Source organism: Barbus barbus (assembly GCF_936440315.1).
Source record: "Barbus barbus genome assembly, chromosome: 24".
Classification (NCBI taxonomy): domain Eukaryota; kingdom Metazoa; phylum Chordata; class Actinopteri; order Cypriniformes; family Cyprinidae; genus Barbus; species Barbus barbus.
This window is the reverse complement of record NC_136752.1, coordinates 7,522,421-7,543,372: the sequence shown is the minus strand read 5'-3', so window position 1 is coordinate 7,543,372 and position 20,952 is coordinate 7,522,421. Positions and strand designations below refer to the sequence as shown.

The 20,952-nt window shown below is 38.4% G+C and overlaps 1 protein-coding gene across 1 annotated transcript; it reads left to right on the top strand.

Moving 5' to 3' along the window:
* The first annotated feature begins 1,243 nt into the window (after positions 1 to 1,243).
* On the top strand, positions 1,244 to 16,833 carry LOC306844106 (T-cell activation Rho GTPase-activating protein-like). The gene is made up of 13 exons (XM_079376024.1): positions 1,244 to 1,323; positions 1,577 to 1,747; positions 4,526 to 4,690; positions 10,986 to 11,027; positions 11,287 to 11,371; positions 11,570 to 11,620; positions 11,844 to 11,913; positions 12,202 to 12,350; positions 12,938 to 13,099; positions 13,228 to 13,337; positions 13,648 to 13,828; positions 14,165 to 14,273; positions 15,042 to 16,833. Exons 5-13 carry the CDS (start codon positions 11,345 to 11,347, stop codon positions 16,235 to 16,237), a joined length of 2,055 nt encoding a protein of 684 aa, XP_079232150.1. The 5' UTR covers positions 1,244 to 1,323; positions 1,577 to 1,747; positions 4,526 to 4,690; positions 10,986 to 11,027; positions 11,287 to 11,344; the 3' UTR covers positions 16,238 to 16,833.
* Positions 16,834 to 20,952: the final 4,119 nt, after the last annotated feature.

The following is a 20,952-nucleotide window of genomic DNA, read 5'->3' as shown; positions in this document are numbered from 1 at the left end:
GAAAAACTGACAGGATTCTGACAGGTCATACTCTTATTTACGTATTCATGCTTTGAAGCCATCGGATTTTAGTAAATACGATCTGATGTTGTATGTCTGTATAGCATATTTTAGTTTGTGAAAATTCAAAGTACCTCATTATTTTGTTTTCCTGTACCACCATGGGCATGGTTTGTCATTAAACATTCCTTATACTACACTTTATACTGCAGTATAATTTATGCTCTATTGAGCCAGTGATCAAAGTGCCTTAAGCAGTCATCCAAAAAAATGGCAAATAGGAAATATGACATTAAAATTATGAACAATCACATGATATTAGGAGTTAATAACTTAAGTTAGCACTTAATTAAGGCTTAAAACTTAATGTTGAGACCAAATAGCCAGCTGTGTCATATAACTGACCTCAAAACGACATGTTAAAAGATTTAATATGCTTATAGCACCACACAAAGCATAAAATAAAATACAAAAACAGCATGAAAGCATAAATAAATTAATTTAAAATAATCTTACTGTGCCTTAAAAACATGTAAATAGTGAAATAAAATGGCAAAATCTGCTTTTTCAAGTAAAGCTGTTGTTTTATCTTGCATTTGGAGTTTGTTCTCTTCTTTCATCCTTATAGTGTGTAGGATTGTTTGCCATTTTGCTAAAGCATAAACATAAAACGTCTAAACAAGCAGTGGCAGCTGTAACGCTGAAATAAGCCGCAGTGACCCACAGCTCCCATGGGACAAATCAGGGATGAATGCCAGGACATCAAGCACAGAGCGTAAAAACACAATGGCCATCATGAACTGCTTCCACCAAAACACAGCCAGGGCAGAGAGAGAACGAAAAACCTAGACAATAAAACAATTAACAAAACAAACAGCCGTACATGGCAGCAGTTAATAAACAAACTTCATTCTTAACACCACAAGGTTTCAGTGGAAAATTCAGTACCACTGGGAAGAAGATCCAGGGAAACGAAAAGCTTGTGTTAATGCGTAAAACAACAATTATTTATTTCTTTTTCAGATATTCACTGAATTATGTTTCATTATTTAACACACAGTTGTGAAACATAACTTTAAATATGCAGTATTTGACTACTTAAAGTACACTTGGAAGATGTGCATCATCTGACTCTTTTATCTGCTCAATACAACTGATTTTTATTGTTCAATAATATTTAATTAACATGACGTAAAATGTAAACAACAATGAATAAAACAATGACTGCTCTATACAGCACCTGCGGGGTCTGGCTCAGAGGAGACGTTCTGCACCAAACCTGGTGCTGGGGAAAGCTTTAGGATTGACTTGGAGTCCAATAAGGTATGTTTTATAAAAAAATAAATAATGAAATGTAATGATCTTTCACTACAGATAGACCATGAATTTAACTCAGAAACTTTTAACTGTGATACATGCAAACAATAATTCATGCTTCTCTTTCAGATATCCCAAGTGCTATTGTTCGTTGATATTTTACAAAGCGCTTTTAACCTAAAGCAACCACTCATTACTGGATTTTCATTCATCTGTTGTTGAGTTGATGGTATATAGTGAGAACTTCTCTTGTCTTCAGGGAGGAAGCTCAGTGTCTGGTGGCGGTGGATCAGTGTCCCTTCGTGCTGGGATTGACCAGTGAGAACTCAGAGCTGATTCTGGATGAATGTGCTCAGCTGACCGAAGGACTGAAGACCAGAGATAGACACCTCTTCCTCCTCAGTGACGCCCTAGTCATCGCCAAGCTCAAGTAAGAATCGTGAATTCTGCTGATACACATGCATAACTCATACTTTTACAAACTAAAACTGTCCATAAACCTATAAGCTATATTTAGAGCCACTTTCATTTTTGATATGATATGGGAATCACCTAGCAAACAAAGATTTGTGATGGGATTTCCCCATAGTGTAGTTGAGGCTAAATTTATGAGTTTGGTCTCACTTTATATTACATGTCTTTGAATGCTATATTCTACATTTAAATAAATCATTTAATGCAATGCAAATGAAACGACATCTACAAATCATGTACCTTCTATTATCATTTTTTATATGTATATTTGTAGCAATAGCCAATAATACATTGTATGGGTCAAAATTATTTTTCTTTTATGCCAAAAATCATTAGGATATTAAATAAAGATCATGTTCCATGACGATATTTTGTAAATTTCCTTTCATAAAAATATCAAAACTTAATTTTTGATTAGTAATATGCATTGCTGAGAACTTCATTTGAGCAACTTTAAAGCCAATTTTCTCAATATTTAGACTTTTTGCACCCTCAGATTTTCAAATAGTTGTATCTAAGCCAATTATTGTCCTATTCTAACAAATCATACATCAATGGAAAGCTTATTTATTCATCTTTTAGCCATGTATAAGTCTTATTTCTTTATTCTTATTTTTTTTTTTTTTTTTCGTGGTTTTGTGGTCCATGGTCATATATGTTTTTATCCTTGTTTTAGAGAAGAATATGTTTAAGGGACTATATCATAAATACTGCATATGTTGGGTCAAATTTGATTCCTAAATTTATTTATAAAAAAGGAACAGAAAGCTGCAATGTGAAAAATCTCAGGCACATGTCTAAATGCACTGGCATGCTCTTGTTTCATATACACTCGGTGACCTTTATCTGTTATTTATTCCTACGCAGCAGGTATGATTTTATCTGTCATGCACACATTGTTCTTCTGCTGCTACAGAATGTTCTATCCCTGTAAAAAAATATATTTCTAAATCAAAAGTATTTTCATTTGGTAAATAAATCTACCACGTCACCGGGGGCAAAGTGTATAGTGTAAACGGCAAAAGTGTTGGATAAAAGTGTAGGGTTAAGACATTTAAAGATAATTATCTTCTGTACCGACTGTTTCCTTCCGTATTGACTCGCTGTTTGACCTTAATTAATGTGATAAAGAACAGAGAGGATGCTTGGATGGTTCGGCCAGTCCTATTTAAGATCTGAGAAAGCCAATAATCTCAGCTGCAGTTAGTTACGAGACAATTCAAGTACTTCAATGAGTTTTAATGGTCAGAACAAGTGACCCAAGATTGAATTCTAAAAGGTCCTTTAATCTGCAGAGAACTGTTGCTATTACATAACGCAGGACCCATGGTGAGGCTTATGCAATACATGTTGCTTAACAATCTATCAGAGGTGCTGAAGGCACAAAAACAGCTAATAAATCGTCTTAAATCATAACACACAGAATGCACAAATGGCTGAGCAGCTTTGGTTTCTTGTGAATTTGTGTGATAATATTAATTAAGTTTTAGTTTTAGTTGTTGCAACAGTGTCCCTTAGCCAACCTAATGAAATGAACGTGTCATTGAAATAGGGAAATTAAGCTACTTCCTTTTTTTTTTAAATGTGGCATCTAAAGTAAATGCTGGTGTTGCATTAGTTTCATTCACTAATCACTTTTAAGCAGCTGTTATATATGAATACATTGAAATATGTATATAATAAGTATAAAATAAGTACTGTAGTTTGATACCATCAAACTAAGTATAATCTTATGGGGATGGTGATGATGATGATGGTAAAAGGTCCCCAATGGGGTAAAAGGTCATTTTGATTGCATCTTTGTAAAAAAAACAACTACATAACTTTACTTGGACTTTGCCGTTATGAAGTGTAATGACAGAGTGTACACATTTGTGAGCTGATATTCTGATTTAATCATTTGTAAAATGATGCCAAGTACACTTTTTTCGTCTCTGTCTCGAAACATGTGATGGTTTCAAAAGTTTCAGTTTTGTTTTGAATGTGATTATATCAACAGTTTTTTAGGTTACTACGTTGTTTGGGTCAAGGCCAAAAAGGCAAATTTCAGAATGCCTATAAATACGCAATAAACTAGTCTTCCATCATTTTTAGAGAATAGATTTGTTTGGAGATGTGCAAAGTTGTCCCATACTGACTGCTTCCATTTAAAATCTGTTCAACCAATGCTCGACCTTGATACACGAGGTTTGTTATGATAACCAATGAGGTTTGTTCTCGCACCATAAGCAAGTATAGTTGATCCTCCGTTTCCCATATTTGATTGATAAATGTTTATATGTGAAATAAGACTATATTAAATCTGTATTAAATAAATTGTGCCTCTTCAGAATACTTGGAATAAATTGGTCAATTCATATTGATGTCTTTTACAAGGCCTTTATGATGTCTTTGATAAAAGCATAAAAAAATGTTTTGTTGTTGTTTTTTGGTTGCATGTACTTTCAGTAGAGAAACAGAAATATGTCAGATTTCATTAAACTATCTTCAATAAATCATACATGTATGTGTTATTATGTATATTCACAGTAAACCACATGGGAACCTGTAAGAGTTTATTTTGTAATGTGTTAACTGTACATTATGCCTTACATAATCCCTCACTGATTAAGAATGATAAAAGATTGCTTACAATAGTGTATGTCTGTCCAAATTTAATATGCATGTACCTGGAGATCATCGCCATATTGCAAAACATAACAAGACAATAAAACCGAGATTTCTGTGTTTACAGGTCAAAGGCAAGTTACAGACTGAAACACAGGATTGATCTGAAGGACCTGTGGGTGTGTGACTTTGAAAATGATGACGACGAGGCAGAGGACGAAGATACAGATGTTGATCTAAGAACATCTATTATATTGGCTTGGTCTGTTTCTCTTTGCTTGGCCTCATTCTGGTGAGGTTTTATTTTTTAACTTTCACTTTTATGAAAAAATAGTGCAGGTTTGGAACTAGATCTCCAGGAGCATGATTGAACACTCATGAGAGCATGTTCACACGATCATGTAACAAACAGCAGAGCATGTGGGTAGTCTGTGGGCATGGTGCTGACACTGAAACTAGGTTGCTTACCAAAGACATACGTAGCCAGGATGTTACTGTTAGCATATGACGGCAAAGCACAGGGCACTTAGAGCAGGTGTAAAAGGTCTTTGTGTAGTCATTGCGAGACAGTGAGTAGGAGTTCTTCATAGCCTGTTTGAAAGTGGTGCATGTAGGTGTTCTCACAGGTGTAGGTAGTTGGTTGCAACATTGAAGAGAAAGTTGTAACACAAAGTTTGGCTGACTTGACAAAGTAGAACCCATTAATGTAATAAAATATGGAACCAGAAATAGCAGATAATTCACACTGGTTGGTTTGCAAAGCATGAATATGTGGTTTTAGGCAGAAGCCATTAAAGGGAAGTCAATGATGATCTTCCGTCAAAATGAAATGGCAGATAGTATAACAGGAATAGTGAAGTTCAGCTGTGGATTCAGTCACATTATTTAAGGCAGGTGAATAGGGTAAAAAAAACAACAACTAATAATTATCACCTTACCTACCTAGTTGATTGATTACATTGATAATATTGCAAGCTTTCTAAAATGTTTGCATACATTTCTAGAACAAAAATCTAAACCCTGGATGAAGTTGGTTTCAAAATACTTATTTCATTTTATTGACATATTCGAGTCAAAAGTTTTTACTGAGGGAATTTTGGGTATCTCATTTTGTCACTCCATAATTCAGAAAATACTTAGAACAGACAGAAAACAATACATTTTCACAATTTTGGGGGGAATAAAATGTTGTATATAATCAAACACATTATACAGTATATGAACAAATCCCTCTGTGAAAACCTTCAGGATATTGACAGGAATAAAGATGTAAAGTTTGGTGTGTTTAAGTGCTACTGAAGTGGAGATATATGGCTCAATGTAGGAGAGAAAACTCATTTTGAGGAAACGGCCTTTAAAATGTGTATTGTAATTGAAATCTACTGACACAAATAGATAAAGTGCTATAAAAGAAACACTTAACAGTGTCTTTTGGATGTTTTCTTTCCACTAGTCTGAAAAAAATACTTTATGAAAAACCAAAAAGCCCAAAATCTCACATTTGACAGGTTTTTGCCTGCAGTGTCTCCCCTTAAAAGCCAACAAAGGCTTTCCAGTAATTCCACAATACTTAATGGGAATCAAGGCAAAGAGAGAGAAGAGAAAGAAGAACTTTTTCATTTACTTAAAGGTGCTGGGTGCTAAATATATTGAATGCACACTTGTAGTGTACTTCATATGTGTCACAGTTCATTTCTGTTTTAGTTTTGTTTTTATCTTGTGACCTAGTTCTCCTTGAGTTCCTGTCTTTAATTAGCTAATTTGCAAACCTGTTTTGTCTTTTAGTTGATTCACCTTTGTATATAACCCTCTGTTTTCCTCATCCTTGGTTCAGTCTTTGGTGTTTGTGTTCAGTAATTCATTTTCGTGGTTATCAGTATTTGAATTCTTCTTCTTCCTGTCATCTGTGTGGCTACACATCGCCACGTGATAGAAAACCGAACCATACCTAATATGAAAAATAGATGTGCCATCGCTGCTATCAACACTCCACTACCCAGTAGTGTTGTTTTTGGCGGCCTGTTTTAATTTGACTTTTAGTCTAGTCTTTGTGTGAAGCTGTCACTTTAGTTTTTATTAGTTTTAGTCACGTTCATACTATTTTTAGTCTAGTCAAGTTTCAGTCAACTAAAAGTCTGAGCATTTTAGTCTTATTTTAGTCAGAATTATCCATGACTATTTTCGTCTAGTTTTAGTCGATGAAAACTGATGACATTTAGTCTAGTTTTAGTCAATGAAAATTGCATTTTAGTCTCTTTTTAGTAATGCAATTATATTTAACTCAGTCAATATAGTATAAGTACCTAGCTAGTAGTATAGACAAAACCAAAATTCTCTTTTAGCCAAACCCATTTCAAACAAAGTTATCTTATGATATTATTGTTACCTTATAGACTCAAGAATACATCCATTCCAGACAAGGAAGATGCTCTGAATTGAATTTACAACATTTATTTTACCAACCAAACACGTTAACATGTTTGTTGCCATCTTCAAAATAATGCCGCGAGTGGGGCTTGAGGAAGTGACATCGCCTGCTTCTACGCAGTGCGACCTGATGCAGCCCCTGAAGTGAGACACAGGAAACAGAAATACTGCAAAATAATAATAATAACGTGACCAAACGAGACAAAATATCGTTATAACATTTCGTTTTGTCTCGTTTTGGTCAACGAAAATGAAGAGACATTTTAGCATAGTTTTTATTTTGTAAACCACATTTAGTCTCATTTTTATTCGTCAACAATATTGCATTATATATTTAATTATAGTCATCGTCACATGACCAGCATTTACGTTGCATCTCGTCTCGTTTTCGTCATGTGATAAAGGTTCGTTGACGATGATATTTATTCATAATTTTTGTTGACGAAAGCAACACTACTACCCAGTTTGGGACCTCAGGGAGATGCAGCGGTGTTCATTTTTCAGAACGGCCGATGTTTGGAGGACTACATTGAGGAGATTCTGGACACCTGCCACCTTGCCCGCTGCAATGAGGGAGGATGAATTGATGGAGGGACTTTGTGACAGGCTGGACGAAGACATTTGTTTCTTATTGCCCCGAGGAGATCCATGCTGGACTTTAAAGAGCTACTTTAACTTTGCCCTGTGGATGAAAGGATCTGCATTCACGGTCAACAAAGTGGATGTTGAGGATTTCACCAGCATCCAGCCTCACCACGCAGACTTCTGCAACAGAGATCGGAAGCCTGAGCCCACCGCAGACACAGAGCCAGAGCTGGTCATGTTTAAAGAGCCAGATAAGGAGACTGAGCTATAAAACACCACAGAGCCTGAGCCCAACGTAAAGTATGACCAGGAACCTGTTCCATAAAACAGGTTTACCAAATAAGCCAGGATTATCTTAGTTAGCTGACTTATTTTGAACCAAATCAACTAACAATAAGTTAGACTAACTGAAATAAACCTGGCTTATTTGGTAAACTTGTTTTAAGAAACAGGTCCCAGGTGGGCAAGCCGTCTACATCGATTGTGCTTGTGGGAATATTAGTGGAGTATGAGGGCATGGAGGAAAGCCTGTCCACATTCCTACCACTGAGGGAAAGCTGTCGCTGGCCTCTGGAGATCTGTTGGAACGGTTAAATCCTCTCTTCCTTCTAGTTCTGTCTACCCATCTTCCTTCTGGTTCTGTATGTCCATCATTACCAAAAGGTGACGTGTAAGCTCTGCTGATCACTGATTGGCCGGAGAAAATCATCACTGCCTGCATCATTGAACTTGCGACACGAGACACAAGCAGAAATCAGCACAGCCAGCGAAGGATCGAATGCAACTGATTTGAATGAGCGCACCTTTCTTTTAACAACCAAACAATGGCTGTTACGTTGTCTGTTGAGGAAGTCCAGATGTTCATCTCGTTGAAAGCCGAGGAGCGGATCCAGAGAGAGCTTGATGGAGCGACACAGAATTAAAAAGTTTTTCAGGAGTCACGGCAGTAGAGGCAGCGCAACTATAACGTCATGTGAATAATCCTGCCCACTCTAAAGCAGTACTAAACTGCAGTGGAAACACAAACCGTGCCGAGCCGAGTCGTACCACACAGTGGAAAAGCTAACTTCTATTGCCTGTCACTTCCCCTGCTCACTCTCTTCCAGCTAAAGCTGATGCTGCTCCTCATCAGCCTCAAGTACCATCATCTCCACCATGGCCTGTTATCCTACCTGCTCTTCCTCGTCCCTTGGGCACCACTTTGGGCAAGCATCCATCTACCTCCACCTTCCATGCCAGCCAAGCACTCATTCCTGTCTCCGCTGCCACCTGTCATCCCCTCAGCTCACCCTAAGCCTGCCATTACCTATGTGGGTTAGCATCGGGTCATTCAGTCACCAGCTCTGTGTAGGCATGAGGGCCCCTGTCTCTTCCTCTAGCCACTAGATCCCTGACTCCACCTCAGCCCTTTGACCCATCGGCTCTGCCTTGGCTCCTAGCTCCCTAGACTCTACCGTGGTCTGTCATCCCTCCGGCTCCACCTTGGTCAGTTGTCGACCATCCGCCACCTTAGGATTCCACTCCTCCGACTTTACCTCGTCCCTCCATCTCTTTGGCTCCGTCAGGCTCCTCCTTCTGTCTGGCTCCACCTTCATCCTCAGTTGCTATGGCTCCACCGTGGTCTTCTGGAATCACGTCTTCGCCTTGGTCACCAGAGCCTGCTGCTCCACCTTGGCCCTTCGAATCCTCTGCATCGTCCCAGGATCTGTGTCTGCTCAGCTTCGTCTGGGTCTTCATGGTCGCCGTCATTGCTGGAGCTAGAATTTTAGTTGATTACCCTGTGTATATACCCTGTGTATATAGCCCTCTGTTTTCCTCATCCTTGGTTCGGTCTCGTCGGTACTTTGGTCTCGTCGCTACTCTTGGTTATTAAAGTACTTGAATTCTTCTTCTTCGTGTCATCTGTGTGGCTAAACTTACCACATGACAGTATCTTAAAAGTATATGGTAACACTTTAGAATAGGGAACACTTATTCACTATTAACTATAACTTTTCCCTCAATAAATTCCTAATTTGCTGCTTAATTAATAATAGTTAGTAAGGTGGTTGTTAAGTTTAGGTTTTGCGTGGGATTAGGGATGTAGAATAAGGTAATGTAAAATAAGGCATTAATATGTGCTTAATTACTACTAAAAAATGGCTAATATTCTAGTAATATGCATGCTAATAAGCAACTAGTTAAGAGGCCTTAAAATAAAGTGCTACCAAGTATATTTAAAAAATATATAAATTATACTTGCAGATAATATAATCTTAATGAAATAAAAGACCACTTAAGTGTACTAAAATGGTGTACACTTTCATGACTATCACCGGGGTGGTGATGGCGCAGTGGATAAGACACATGCCTTTGGTGTGAGAGACCCAGGTTCGAATCCACTGTGGGACACCAATGTGTCCCTGAGCAAGACACTTAACCCCTAGTTGCTCCAGAGGCGTGCGACCTCTGACATATATAGCAATTGTAAGTCGTTTTGGATAAAAGCGTCAGCTAAATGTAAATGTATTTCTTAACACACTTTTAAAAAGTGCACTTTTTTATGTAAAATTAAGTTTTACTTTAAAGTACATTTTAAATCATTATGTTTTAATAAACATTTGTTGTAATTTTAAGAAGTACCCTTAATATGATGTTCATGATTATAATTTGAACTATATTACATTTAAAGTTAATATATTTAAAATGTAGTAAATTGTAATTTCTTTATTACAAATGTGTAATTACACATATATTTATATTACATGATACAAATAATAATAGAAATTAAAATTATATTAAAATATATTTTAGTTTTCCATAAATGCTTGTTAGTACATCCATCAGCACACTTTAACCATATTTCATAGACAGTAGAAGTAATTATGAAATTACATAAAAATATGTTATTGAGTCCAGCTTAGGTCAATAAAGCAAAAAGGTAAAGTTCAGCTAATTGCATTTAATGAACTATAATACATTTTGATTTAACTGTAAATGACATGCAATTAAATGTCCAAAAATATTACGTTCAGTTTGCACACCTGTCAGATATCACTAAAATAATTGTTCTGGTGTCTAACGACAGCAAGGCTGTGTAACATTAACTAACTAAATAAATAAATGATAGATGATAGATTAGTATTTGCTATTTCAAAACCCAAATATTCAGTGGATAACTCATATAGATTACTCATATGTGTATTTCACATTTATACACCTAACCTCACACAAGTGTGAAACAAGATGTGAGAAAGCAGCGTTAAAAAAACTTTTCTGCAGAAAGGATCCATGTTTCATATACTAGTCCAAAAATATAAATGTTTACACACATTTCACAGTCGCTCATCCTACACGTCTTATTAGGCCTAAACTACCTTGCCTCTATGAACTGCAAGTCGCACAGATAAATTTTCCACTTGTCGCCAAGCCACTCTGAAATGAGGAAGTGGTAGCTGTAGCTGTGACGCTGCTTCCTGCCCTTTTTGTTGTAGAGAGGTCGAGACAGTGTGGCCTCTTCATATTCACAACATATTCACGCGCACTGCACTGTCTGTGGATTACTAACTCCCACCATGCTGTTCTCTCACTTGCAGTTTGCCTGAGCTAAAGGACCTCTGGCTAAATACTCTACACAGGTGAGGTGTCATTTAGTACCTGTCATAAATGCATAAGTGGAGCATAATAAATAAGAATTTCTGAAATTCGCATTCAACTTAAATCAATATGCTAAAAATACAACTATTAAAATTGGACTTCTGAACCCAACTGAAAATGCAAATCTCTTGAGTTAATGATGTAATTTTACTGGCTATGTATACAAAAGAGTTTTTGTGAACTGTTCACTATATGTGTGGCGCATAACAGAAAATGTTGCAATTTAAAATGTCATGACAGGACAACTGCAGAGGCAAGATCTAGAGCAGGCAGCACTTCTCCACCGCCCAGCGTCCTCATGAAGGTGCTGAGTGGCAATACCACGGTACGCGATTCTGATTCGTTAACTTTAGTTATCAGCTTTCCAAAGGTCAGAACGCATAAATGCTTGGAATGGGATATTTTTCTTCTGTGGCTTTTATCTCAGATGATGTAAGTCATCTGCCCTGGTCTGTGTTTGGAAATATATTTTGGGTCTTACAGTACAGATACTGAACTGACATTATTTTTCTCTGTCTTGCAGAATAAAACTCTAAGTGGAGTTGGGATGGACTCTGCAGAGTTGCCTTTTGATGTGAGCAGTCAATATTTCTCATTTTCATCAATTCATATTAGATTTGCACTCTTGACAAACACAAAATTACTTCCAATGACACTTGAAAATGACTGCAGCAACCAAACTAAGGATGCTAAAATGAATGAAAAAGTCGACCATAGTTTTGACAGTTGCATGTGTGTAATTTGAAGTCACACCCTACTGCTTCATGTCCTCATGACAAACATGTGCCTGTTCCCAGGGCAACGGCAAAATCTCCACCCTCTCAAAGCAGTTTCATAACCAAGAGGCACATGCACAGCCTTCTATTGGTGAGTTTAAACTAGTCAAAATGGCTGTTCGAAACCACATGTTGGGTTGCATGCCCGCCAGAAGAAAAAAAAAAAGAGAAAAAAACAGTGAAAATGAGTGGGAGTGAAAAAAAATATGGTGCAAGAAAACAGAGGTGTGAAAAACTAAGGTGTGAAGACTAAGTTGGCCATCACTGCTTTACGCTAATAATAAATATTTTAAATAAATTGTAAATAATCTTCATTGGTCAATTCAACAAAATTAAAATAATTTGAAGTATTACTAATAATGTACTTTTTTGGCCTCAGGAGAGAATGGAGGCAAAAGGAACTTTTTCTTCAAACTGAAGAGAAGCTCGACCAACCCAAGTGTACCTGCTCAGCCTGAGTCCAATGCAAAGAACTTACTGTTTGGACGACATCTCCAAGATGACGCCACACTTCCAAAACCAATTACTGTACGTCAGTGTATTGTATTGATGTATTATTATCTACTTCATGATTTGATGAAGACGATGCATGATTTTATTTAATTTTTTGTCCAAAAACAAGTAATCTGTCAACAAAACCATCTGCACAATAGATGCAATCAGTACAGTAGCACATGTAATGTTTCTATTTATAGGCGTCGTGCAGTTTCTTGCTAACCTTATCCAGACCTCAATCAGAAGTGTTTGAGATAGTTTTGATTAAAGACAAAAACATGGCCAAAGCTACAGAGGGTTTAGTAGTTTTTATAGAATCACTCAAAACTCTTGCCAAACAGGCCTTGGAAACTGATGGCATGCAAAAAATGTGAAGTTGCCTTGATGTCATTCGAAAAGGAAAATTATTTCAGACATGTAGTGAGTCATTTTGATGTAAGATTATGAAGACATACATTTGTCTTTTTTTTTAGAATAGCATTCACTGATGAATCATGCACAGGACCAGGAATGTGTATTTAAGAAATTAAACAGGGCGCTTTTTTGATTCTAACTTCCATCGTTTAGTCGGTGGAAGATTTCTATTCCTCAAACTTCTCATGTTTTTGGTCCTCCAACAGGAAATACTGCTGTTCTTGTTCAGGAAGGGTCCATTTACTGAGGGTGTCTTCAGAGTCTCAGGTAACAGCAAAAACCTGAATGCTCTCAAAGATCAGCTGAACTCTGGAGCCCAGGTGGACATGGGAGCCCTGCCTGTGACGCTCCTGGTTGGAGTGTTGAAGGTGAATAATACTCCATGTTTACAGTAGGCTCAGCCTTTGCCTGTGTATGTCTTTTGTTAACGCCCCTTTTTCCATTCTGACGTGTCTGTGAAACAATTAATCATTTCTTTATTTTTATGTACTGACAGATTTTCTTGAAGGAACTCCCTGGAGGCCTGCTGGTATTTGAGCACTATGAAAGCTGGATCAGCGCTCTGGAGAAAGAGAGGACAGAGGATGCTCAGAGGGAGCTGAGAAGGTAAGTATCTTGTGACCTAGCAATAAATTCACTGTAGTGTCAGGATGAATGGTTGAGAGAAACTGGCGGCAGATGTGGGGGCTGTTAAAAAAGTACCTGGCACATGTGGGGTGGTAGAAACAGGGCTTTTCTGTGGACTTTCTATATACTCTTCAGAGATTTGAAAATAGGGAAATTAGAAGCTGAAGTCTGACCACAAAATGTCAGAAGAACAGTTCTGTTTTTGTTCTTCCTCCCTCATCAAAAAAATGGAAGGAGTGGTTATTAGAAAAAGGACCTAACTGTTTTTTCTTTTGTTCTCCACTCTCAGAATGGCCGAGAAGTTGCCCAAAGCAAACAGTCTCCTCCTGCAGCATATGCTGTGCCTGTTTCACCACATCAGTCAACATTCAGAAACCAACAAAATGGATGCCAAGAACCTGGCAGTGTGCATTGCTCCAACCTTGCTGCATCGTGACAGCCAGCCCCTAGACAGGGATGATGTAGCAAAGGTCAGAAACTTCTAAATAATAATACGTTATGTCATGAAATTATTTCTGCCTTGGTTCTTGCAACATGAGCTTATAGCACTAAACTTAGTCTGCATCAGTGTGTGAGCAAGAATGTATGTCAGAAGTCTCAGTAATGTATTTTTTTTTTTTTACATACACCTCTGCAGTCTCATTTTGACTAATCTGTCGAAGACACGCTATCATATGCATGATGTGGTTTGAAATGCATAGAAACCACAACACCAAAAGCACTGTTACTCTTAGGTTGCATACAAACTCAATACATTACAGTATATGAAATAGACATTAATATTTTTCTTTTGTGTTTCTATTAAGGCCACAGATCTTATCCAGTTCCTAATTGAACATTGCTGTGAGGTATTTGGAAATGCTATCCTGAAGCTTTTTGGGGATTTAGAGGATCAGGAGTCCATAGACAAATCAGGTAAATAAATCTTAACTATTTAAAAAAAATAACCAAAATATAATTCTTAAATTTACATTAATATCTATGCACCATTTATGAGCCTTTTCTGAGGCCATATTTTACTTAAGGCCACGATTTCTTAACTTAACATCTTCCCAATCAATGCTCCATTTATGGTTTTGAGGTTGACCGCAACCTCAAGTCTTAACAGGGTTCTCACTAAACTGCTATTGAAAAGATCATGTCTGACGATAATACTTTTGCATTTTCAAAAATGGCCTTAAAGCAGATGTTTCTCCACCCCTAGTGTGGACACATCGAATTGAATTACCTCAATCCCTGTTAGAAAATCCAGTTTAAGCTGTTAGCTGTGTTTTGGAACATGAAAGTTGGTCTAATTGGTCCGGCCATTAGCTATTGCAAGCTTAGAAGAAGCTAGTTTATCAGCTACTTTGTTCCAAAAATCAGCTTGACCACCTAGAGCTGGTATGATTAGCTGGTTTGTTGCTGGTTCATGACGTTTACCAGTTTGAACAAGATAATGATCAGCTTGGACCAGCTAAAGGCCATTTAATTAACATGTTAGACCATCTACCAGGTTTCGAAACACTGGGCAAAGTCTCAGATTTACCAATAGCAACACCAATAGTCTAGCACCAACTTCATGCCATTGGTTGAACAAATGTTGCTGTTTTGGGCTGGCTGAGATGCTCCAATGTACAGAGCATTGTTTTGATAGCATGACACAGCCACCTAGACCTTTAACTCTTGATTTATTTTCTACAGATTCAGCCTCCCTGATGTCCCCTGATATCTCTTTTGATGTCCACCAGCATGACTCAGCTTACGACAGCACAGATCCTGATGTCGATTGTGATTGTGTGGAAGCTGAGAGCCGGTTTCAGGAGGACAACATAATGCCACATGGGAGCCCAGGTCTATGCAAACTAGAACGCTCTGACATTCATTCATGTTCCTCTGAAGCTATATTTGATACTTTCACAAATCCCTTCAATCGGCGGTGCTCTGAGCCCTCCATTTTTCCTTCTGCCCCCATGACGGGTTTAAGAGAGCTTGCCCGCAGCCATGACAACTTTTCGACAGAGAAGGAAGACTTTGACGACCAACCACTCAAGAAGCAGAACTCGGATGACTCTTTCTTGCATCCCCACCGCTGTGAGAACAGAAGATCCCAGATGGCCAAGACTTTGAACATGGACTTGCCAATTAGTGTGTCTTCTCCAACATCTAAGGCTGGTTCCTGCCCATCGTTCTGTTCCTCAGATAGCACCTCCTCAAATCTCTCAGAGCAATCAATAACCACGTCACCCCTCCCATCCCCTGCAAGCCCCCGCAAGTCTACTAGGCATTCATCCTTCATGAGTAAACCTAGACAAAGCAATGTCCAAGGAGACCAGGAAGTGACCCGACGATCCCTCTCAATGAGGGCCAAAAGCCTTGGAAACTTTACATTTAACAGAGGCAGTCTGAAGAAAGGAGAGTCCCAAAAGGAAGCGGTCTTCCCATGTGAAACTCTACAAGAGGACTCACACAACGAGACAGAGAACATCGATGAGCTTGTTCGGCGTCGACGGCCTCTCTCATCCATTGAGGTTTTCCAACATGTGGATAGTCGTATGCCATGCAGCCCCCCATCCTATGAGCAGGCGCTGCAGACTCGAGCACAACCGGCCCCTCCGCAGTACAGGGCCATGACGGTCCAACACGCCAGAGAGCTTGGCAGGAAATCTCGCCCCATATCCATGAACGACTACCTGCTGGACAATTACAAAGTTAACGAACCCACAGAATACATAGAAACATTCACAGAATGTGTTCAATTAGAAGAACCACAGGCGGTGTCGTTCCGGCAGAGGGCCATGTCTGAGTCAGTGTCCCAGTCGAGGCATGAACGAGTGTCCCGCAGGTGTAGTCAGTCTGTGTTTGAGGAGTTCTCCTATGCAAAGGAATCTTATGTGTGAGTGTTTCTTTCTTAACTCCTGCTGAACTCTGTTTTACTGAACTCCTGCTAAGATTTAAAGATGAATTGTGTAATTTGTTTGTGATTAGCATCACCAAGTGGAATTGCAAAAACAATGATTGATTTCAAACAGGTTTCCTAATCACTCAACACATTGTTGCTGTGTTGGGCTGGACAGGATGATTAATCAAGCAGAGTGATGTTTTGATAGTGCCACAATGTTTACACTTTTCAGATAAATCAACCCATAAAATGGCTTGCTTATAGCTACATTAAGCAATGATAGGAGAATATATTTAAACATTGCACACTTCAGCTTTAAAATAACCTGCAACTATTAAGCTGTTTAAATTAGTGACACATAGAATTCAATGTGTTACAGCAATTTCATATGCTAATATTGAATAATTTGTAAACTGTTGCCAGTATGAAGCTATGTAAATAGACAGTTAAAATAATTAAATTGTATAATATAGTAAAATAGTTGGTGGTAACTGAATAATTTTGACGTAGTAAGAATGTACAGATGTAAATTACATGATTTCTGTATTATTTCTATTCTTTATTTCACTACAATAAAAAAAAATCTTAGAGATCACATTGTTTGAACTCATCTCTGACCGTCTCAAGTCTTATGAAGTTTATTTCACTATATGAACACTGAGATATTTGGTAACATTATATTTTCATGAAATTGGAATATAGATTAAATTTATGATACTTTTTGTGATCCTTCATTTATCTGTCATCTTAAAAATAAAAAATAAAAATGAGTGGCCTGAATAAAATTCAAAAGTTATCTTGAGTGTTCCACAAGAAGAAAGTCACACTCTTTGTGGTTAGAGCGACATGAGATTGAGTTAAAAGAGGTTATGAGGAACCTACAGAAACCTGTACTTTCATACATATGGCATTTTGAACAGTACTGTTCCCCATGCTTGGCAAGTGGTTGCATAACAAAATGTCATTGAGAACAACATGTTCTGCGTTAGAGAGGAAGTCAGCGATCATGTGGACTGATTTGGTTTTTCGCTGAATTTGGTCTGTCGTCTCACTTGTCTATAGATATGCCCTATTTCCTCCTCTTTCAGCCTTACTGAGAAACAGACTGCAGTGTGTCAAATGTCAGTTAGCATGGTTTCTATAGCGCAGTGTGCACACACTAACATTAATCTGTAAATGGGTAATGTGGGTAAAATTTCTAAAGATCCTTATCAAGGCACCGATCCTTATCAAGGCACCGAACGTACGAATGCTCTGATCAGCCACTTAGATGTCTGAAACGTGCACACATATGCAGCCATTAATAGATAACTTCACCTTAAAATAAAATTTGATTTACCCACCCTCATGCTGTTCCAAAATCGTATGCAGTTGTTGTTCCAGTGAAACACAAAAATAGATATATTTTATAAGAATCATTATGAATCACTTGCCATTGTATGACAAGAAGACCATTATCTACTACATGGCTTATATTCTTATATAATATACAGTCATTTTTTAATTCAAGAATCAGAATCAGCAAGTGAAGTAAAATTCAGAATCAGTAAGTGATGCAAATATTTTGTGACATTCGTAAAGTGAAAATGCCAAGCAGGTTAAGGACTTCTTCAAAATTGACCATAAACATTGCAATGCAAGCCAGCAAACATTCATTAACAGAGACAAAGCAATGGATAAATGTTACATAATGAAACTGTGAATGCTAGCATGTGTTCATGGACAGAGTCTCTTAGTTGCATAACACAGGGGTTCTCCCTCTGTTGCCAGTGCTGTGTCCATTATACAGAGATGAATGGGCGCTTTATGTAATGAATGTTTTAATGCTTAAAGTTAAATTAACAACCAATTAGTGACTATTCAGCGACACAAGTATTGGATTACCAACAAATCTAAATAGGGAACAATGATATAGAATTTTTCAAACAAAGCCCACAAAACCAATGACATAGTCTGAACAGGAAAACGTTAAAAGTAATTACGATGACTGAAAAAGGATGCTCTAAAAATAAAATGACAGAGTTGCACATAAGTTCAAACACAACAGATCGCATATACAAGGAATTATGTAATGTGATAAAACAGGACAAGTATGCATAATCAGTATTAAGTAGGAAATGTCTGTAATGGAGGGAGAGCCAGTCATGGTTATAAGAGTGACAGCAAAAATATAGAAATATATGCAATAATATTTTACAGTATATATTTATTTTATATTTTATATGTTTAACCATGACCAGTGTTGTTTGTAATAAGAGCTAATCACCGGTGTACATTTGTGGTGACTAAATGATTTCTGTTAGCATCGGTCTCTTGTTTGTTTGTTTTTTTCAGACTGAGAACCCAAAACCACTTCCTTGTGTCACAAAATTGCAACTTCTTAATTCAAAAACAAACTTTCTGATTTGATTTAGGGAGTGTAAGAATAATGTGAGTTAAAATACCCAAGACAATATATACTTTATATTTTAAATATGATAAAAAAAGAAATGCTCTGAATGTATTATAGATGCCCAAGGTACACAAGTGAAAGTGTCCCACAAATCACAGTACAAACTCTTTATCTAAACACAGCAGATGGAACAAACTGAAAGTTATAGAGGCCTTTGAGCGCAACAATTATTTGTTACAACATCAAAAACAGTTTTTGTCAACATTTAGTACACCTTGGTAGTGCATTAGTAGGCTACATTTCTGATCACTTTTGCTATATTATAATAACTGTAAATGAAACTTGATCATTTTCATGTCAGCTTGTGTGCAGCTCCTCCGTCTGTTTAGTTTTGTTCTGTCTCCTCCTACTGCTTGTTAAGATGTTTTACACTAAAGATTTATAACACTAATAATTTATTTGTTTTTATTTAAACGCATATTTATGTGGCAGCAGAGATTAGTACTCTTAAAGAATTGAACACACGCATTTACATGTTTATTGGAACATTTTATAGACTATAGATTTTTATACTGAACTGTATTTTCTGTCCCCCTTACTCCAACCCTTAAGTCTCCACAAGGTCAAAATGTACTGGTATTACTATTGTAACGGAGCCAACGAGACGTGAGGCATACAGATCCAAGTGCAAGTTTTTATTAAACAGAGACGTGGTCAAAACACAGGCAGGGTCAAACATCAGTTAACAGATATGTTGAGCAACAGTGGTGTAGTGCAAGAGTCCATGCGGTGAGCAGGTGACTTCTGTGAAGTGACATTCAGCCAAGTATGGTGACCCATACTCGGAATTCGTGCTCTGCATTTAACCCATCCAAAGTGCACACACACAGCAGTGAACACACACACACCATGAACACACACCCGGAGCAGTGGGCAGCCATTTATGCTGTGGCGCCCGGGGAACAGTTGGGGGATCGGTGACTTGCTCAAGGGCACCTCAGTCGTGGTATTGAGGGTGGAGAGAGCGCTGGACATTCACTCCCCCCACATACAATCCCTGCCGAGACTCGAACCAGCAACCTTTGGATTACAAGTCCGACTCTCTAACCATTAGGCCACGACTTCCCCCAACTTCTGGTGGAGAGTGAACGGAAGTTCATGGACCGGATTCGTGACAACTATCCTTGAGGGGACATATGATAATGTAGGGAATACCAGGTACACACACACACACACACACATGTTTGTTTTTGTGAAAAGTGGGGACATCCCATAGGAGTAATGGTTTTTATTAGTGCTGTCAATCGATTAACAAATTTAATCGCGATTAATACACATTTAAAATACAAGAATTTACCTGTAAATGTGTTAAAATAAAGGAATGCATGACAAACTAGTTTAAGGAAACATAATGTTTCACATCTCCTCCATGAATGACATAATCATTATTCTTTTGCTTCCCCCCCCCCCCCCCCCCCGCGCCATTATCAGCCTTTATTCTGGCAATAAAACGTTTACCAAGCCACATCGCTTCAATCCCAGTACACATTTATCCAACTATTATCAAAAGTATTTCTAAATAAATACAACAAAACATTTACTTGCGATATTACATGAAGTATTATGATAAAAAAGACAATTTATGAGATTAATAGCACACTTTTACTGAGTACTCACTTTAAACCACCATCAAGTGTTTGTAATAACTTCCTTCTGCGATCACATGTGTATACTGTGACGAGTCGGCTGCCTCCCCCCTGTCTATCATCACCACCCCGTCCCATATTCGCCGCCCTTCACCAGGCTCCCGACGGGAGTGGGTGTGTGAGAGAGGAGGGGCGCTGAAACAGCCAGGGCTGGCGGCGTGTGATGAGGCGCACCTGACGTGAATATAGCCTCATCACCGCCGCCTTTAAATGCCGATCGCGCCTCTCCTCGGGAGACCGGTCTCTCCCCCGTGCATGCACGCTGGTGTCCTCGTGGGTCCAGGAAGGGAGCGTCGAGGAGGACTGCCGCACCCGTTAGGCGGCTGACGGGCCAGGATGCCGGGCCGCCGAATCCCCCAGAAGCGCCGGGATTCCCGAAGATGGACGAAGCCGCGCAAGAGACGCCGCCGCCACTCGCTCCCGGCCCCGAGAGGGGAGCGCGTGCGGCCACCGGACTCCGCCCCTTCCCTGGACCCTTCCCTCCTGAACACTGCCCTCCTGCACAGCCCCGCAGCACGACGAGGACACCAGATCCCTGTTTATTTTGGACACTTTTTCCCCTTTGGACACTTTATTTTAATATATTGTTTAATAAAAACCTCTCCGAGGCTTGAC

Bases quoted from the DNA above. Each gene is read 5' to 3' on its own strand.
- LOC306844106 (XM_079376024.1), top strand. From the start codon at position 11,345: ATGAAGGTGCTGAGTGGCAATACCACG. The intron at 11,621-11,843 runs GTGAGCAGTCAA...GCCTGTTCCCAG, and splicing joins CTGCAGAGTTGCCTTTTGAT to GGCAACGGCAAAATCTCCAC. The intron at 13,829-14,164 runs GTCAGAAACTTC...GTTTCTATTAAG, and splicing joins ACAGGGATGATGTAGCAAAG to GCCACAGATCTTATCCAGTT.